The 5,000-nt window shown below is 36.5% G+C and overlaps 1 protein-coding gene across 1 annotated transcript in view; it reads left to right on the top strand.

Annotated features, from left to right (window-relative positions):
• Positions 1–5,000, top strand: part of fuss (fussel) — an 83,928-nt gene that overhangs the window by 11,412 nt on the left and 67,516 nt on the right. Inside the window, exons 4-6 of the mRNA XM_068374176.1 lie at positions 129–275; positions 1,512–1,767; positions 2,754–3,677. Coding sequence (XP_068230277.1) covers positions 129–275; positions 1,512–1,767; positions 2,754–3,677 — 1,327 coding nt within the window. The remainder of the gene's footprint in view (positions 1–128; positions 276–1,511; positions 1,768–2,753; positions 3,678–5,000) is intronic.

Here is a 5,000-nt window from a genome sequence, read left to right as displayed (position 1 = left end):
TTATTGATAAGCACCAGAATAGACATGACTGATTTATTTCAGCAATTGCCCTGTGAAAAAAAGGAATTTTTTTTCTTAACTAAAAACTTTAACTCTGCTTTCTTTTTTCCGCCATTTCCCTCATGTAGGTGTGGCATGATAACGAAGAGGGAGGCTGAGAGGTTATGCAAATCTTTCCTGGGAGACAACTCGCCTCCAAAATTGCCTGAGAATTTCGCATTTGACGTCATGCACGAATGCAACTGGGGTTGTCGTGGCTCTTTCGTGCCATCTAGGTAAGGAACAAGGAAGATGGGATTTTTGGTTATTCGTGTTCTTAAGGTAAGGAAAAATGTGTACTTCATGATGCTTTCTGTCAATTCTATACGGTCAGAGAGAGATAAAAAAGCCCTCAAAGTAGGAGAGTAGTTAAGGGCAGACACTGAGTGAGAATGATCGGTTCTAATTCATCTGTGCACTGTACACTGTTAAAAAAAAATAAAACTAATTTTAATCAGAAGTTCTTTGTAAAAATATACTGTTCTCGGCTGTATTTCAGTAAAATTCATAAGACCGTAATTTTACCATACTTTGTTCTTATATTTTACGGGTTGGTGACCGTAGTATCACTCCTTTACGTCAAGATGACCGTTTTTGAAACGATAAAAATCCTGGAATAGATGTTGCTGGGCATTTGCCGTTTTTTTATGCAATTTTTTAACAGAGTAATTTAAACTTTCTTCTTTCCAATGATTCTTTTCTGTATTAAGGAGAAAACAATCATGGTTTCTTTAATAGTAAATGATCTTGCGTTCCAGACGATACATGCATACAACTTATTTGGTCAATGAAAATTACAAAACTGATTATGTATGATTATTTGCATATTTTACGGATTTGATCTAGAGAGCTTGAACTAGTTCTTTAGCGAGCAAAGGATAAAAAAGATTGTGTATTTTATAGCATCCGGTTAAGTATTTGTCATGTTCTAACAATGAAAATAATTAAATACAAAACTTGTATTAGAATGGGATATTCTTATTAATTTTCTTTCTTGAGACGGAAAAAGACTTCCTGACTTGACAATTAGAGTAAATTACATAGTGTTCGTAAGGTGTTTAATTTATTTCTATAAATGAGCCTGTGAGTTGACAATGCAATTAGAGTTTAGTTATTTATATGGTACATTAAAATGCAATTAATAACATGTATGCTTTTACATTACTACTTTTTGTGACGAGCTAACAAATTGCCATTGTAATTAAAATACAAAAAAAAAAAAAAAAAAAATAAATAAATTTCTAAGACTTTTTTTCCCTTCCGAAACGTGTTTTTAGTTTTGCATTTATTTATTTTGAGACAATTGCCAAATTTTCATAGATCTGCCTAAAATTTACTGCAGCCTACAGTGCTCATGCAATATTTTTGTACATTGATTTGAACTTTCCAAGGGATAATCTTTAACTTATACATTATAGATAAAGCTATGACCGGTTCACGCAGCTTTGCCTTTGGTTTTCCCGCCATTGCAGATACAACTCTTCCCGCGCCAAATGCATCAAGTGCGTCTACTGCGCCATGTTCTTCAGTCCCAATAAGTTCGTCTTTCATTCGCACCGTTTGGCCGACAGCAAATACGTCCAGCCAGACGCAGCTAATTTCAATTCTTGGCGACGACACATAAGGTTAACCGGAGATCCGCCCATGGATGTCACCCACGCCTGGGAGGATGTCAAGGCCATGTTCAATGGAGGCACCAGGAAGAGGCTAATGGCCTCTGGGTCCCATGTAAGCTTATTTTAATTAACATTATTTTTTCTTGTTTTCATAATTTATATTTCCATGAAAGCTATCAATATTTTCATATTTCTTAATGCATTTCTTTAAAGACTCAAATATAAACAAAATTTTCCTAAAGAAAAGACCCGTTATCAGTGAAATATTTTCATATTTCTTAATGCTCGTGAACTTTATCCTGCATTTTTTTAAAGACTCAAATATAAACAAAATTTTCCTAAAGAAATGGCCCGCTATCAGTGACAAGGTATTTCATGTTATGGAATTATTATTCTTATATTTTATAATGTTTCCTTAAAGAAATATAGCTATTCATATTATTTTACATATACGTGAACTTTATTCAGCTCTTTTTGAAAAACTCAGTTGTAAACAAAGTTTTCCTTAAAGAAGAGACTAGCAATCAATAATAAGATTATTTATTTGACGTAATGGCATTTCGTTTAGTTGCCCTCATCAAAGCATTAAAAGAATGAATCCAATAAAAATCTAAAACACATTGCGAGGGGACCCTGAACATGTCAACCAGAGTTCTGTTATTAAAATTTTGATTAGGGTTAAATAATACCATAATCTAATGACATCTGTAATAAAGCCATATCAGGAAAATGGATTTCGCGTTCGGGGTAATATATATGCAATAAATGTATTCAATTTTCGGTTTAAAATAATTTGCATAGATTAGAGTTAAATCAACATCAATCAGTATTTTGTATTTAACAAATTACCATTATTCTAGCCTATACTTGGGAATGTATGATTAATGACAGCTAATCACTGTTCAGTTTTATTTTTTTTTTCACCTGAAAAATTTATTAATCATATTTCCTCACAAAGAGTAATTCAAAATTAAGGATGAATTTTGGGTGACGTTTTGTTACTGTAAATGAAATTTTCCACCAAAATTCGAACAGATTTTGTCTTATTATCAACATATGTCTTACGTTTAGATTTTTTTTTCTTTCTTTTTATAACAGCAAGGACCAGGATCACGCTTGAGCAAATCTCCCCGCCTGGAGCCGACCCTAGCCAAGCCACCGAACGTCACACGCCCTTCACTAAAAACTATGGGCGGGGACCTAGCATATCCTCCGCCCTACTTGGCACCATTACCCGCCCCATATCCCGCCCACCACAAAGACGCTCGTCAGACCTTTGTTGATTATCTCTGGGGTTCTCGAAGTGCGTTGCCTCCTTTAGGGCTTCCGTACCCTCTGGCCGCCTGGCCAAGGAGGCCCCTACCTAGCTTCCCGCCCTTACCTCTTCCTGACCCAAGGTCGGACGCGAACGTGGCCGATGTCAGAATTACCGACATGGAAGCGACCGCTCTCCGCCCGGCACACTTTTCGGCCTTCACGCCTGTGACGAGGGCATCTCCCCCACCCGTGGGAGGCTCAGAAGGGGATTCGAGCACGCAACTTCCTGATTCGAGTCGACACTCAGACGACGAAACCATAGACATAGAAGTGACGGAGGAGGACCAGCGTCATAAAAGTGGCGAGGCCTATGGCTGCAGCAAAGGTGACCTTCACAGCCTTGACCTCAAGCACGACATATACAAGAGCGAGAGCAGTAAGTCCGAGGCGCTGAAACCCGACGACTTCAGCATCAGTACCACCAAGCACAGCTTGGATCTCAGTCCCCAGACAAGCGACAGTTACAAAGTCGGCGACTACAAGAAGGACGACCTCTCGGAGTCTGCCCATAGCGACGGCGACTGCGAAAGCAGCACTCCAAGCAAGCCTCGGGAGGACGAGAGAGAGAGGGACCGAGAACGCGAGCATAGAACCCATGCTCCCGTCACCGACCACGCCCTCGGCAGACACGCCCGGGTTTGTAACAGCCCTACTTCTAATACGTGCAATGATGTGGGCGTCGATATATCCCGAGCAGCAATTGAAGTGAGTAAAAGAAACAATTTCTTTTTCCTTCTCGTTTTTATTTGAGGATTTTATTCATATTTTGGTGATGTTTGTCATTATGTCCCCGCCCTGTTTTTATTGAAAACTATTAGCGAATGGCACTTACAGGTTTTTTTTTTCTTTTTCTTTTTGATGACTTCTTTTAATAAAAGTCTTTCTACATTGAGTGAAAGGTAATTTACTTGCTATTACTTCTCATTTTGATTAACGTGGGGCGAAGTAAAAGAGTAATTGGTCGATTATCATGCAATGCTACATGTTTAATTCATTTCACCTGCTTTATGATTACAATGCAAAATAAAACGTTAAAACATCGGTCTAGGGCATTTGATTTTGATAATTATTTTGATAACTATAAAGTTGTTTTTCCACAATTAAATGTTATTTGTTGGTGTGACTATTATATTTTAAATTACATACAAACGAACGAATAAAAACCGAGAGATTGATTACCATATGCAGGACCTTAGCTTCTGTTCGTTTAGTGATAGATAGTAGGGTATCAAACCACAAGATGAAAGATTTCTTTGGCCACAATATTTGAGAACATTCTGATTAAATATCAAACTATGTTTAGTGAAATCTTTATTCCACAGTCGTGGAAAATTTATTGCCATATAATTTAAGAAATTACTATGAAAAAGCACACAGCTATGATTATGTGCTCACAGTTTTGGAGCCAATATTTTTCAATCATTATATTTCGCTAATAAAGAAGCTTCTCGACATCAATCATTTTAACGAGAATAAGTGAAGTGAATTTTCTTGTTTTGCTTTTTGCGGAGAAACTACTTTTGAGGTGGAAGCACTTGTGGGTAACAAACGTACGTACTTAGTTTGGAGGTCTTGCGCCAACAAGGATTTTCGGAAGTGTTATTCCGTTGGATAAAGCTTATTTGCTTCAGAATTTAAGATTTTCTTTATGAAATACCAACTTTGATGCAATACAACAAGGATTAGATGGTTGTCGACCTATTTCCTATAAAGCTGAAACCTGAATCTATATTCATTAGATACCAGTGATTAAGGTATGTAATTAAACAAATCGGTCATTGATGTACTGGTTACAGAATGACTGATTTATTCTTGTTTCCTCAGGCGTTTTATCAAGAGCTGTTAAAGGGGGCAAATCCTTACGGGGAAGATGATGCTCTTCGTTATATACAAAATTGACTTCAGTTTTATCAACATGATTGTCCTATTATATATATATATATATATATATATATATATATATATATATATATATATATATACACAGTATATTTTATATATATATATATATATATATAATGTATATAT

This window comes from Palaemon carinicauda, chromosome 1, assembly GCF_036898095.1.
Source record: "Palaemon carinicauda isolate YSFRI2023 chromosome 1, ASM3689809v2, whole genome shotgun sequence".
NCBI classification, from domain to species: Eukaryota; Metazoa; Arthropoda; class Malacostraca; order Decapoda; family Palaemonidae; genus Palaemon; species Palaemon carinicauda.
Note: the sequence above shows the minus strand (reverse complement) of the source record. Positions and strands in the feature narration are given on the sequence as shown.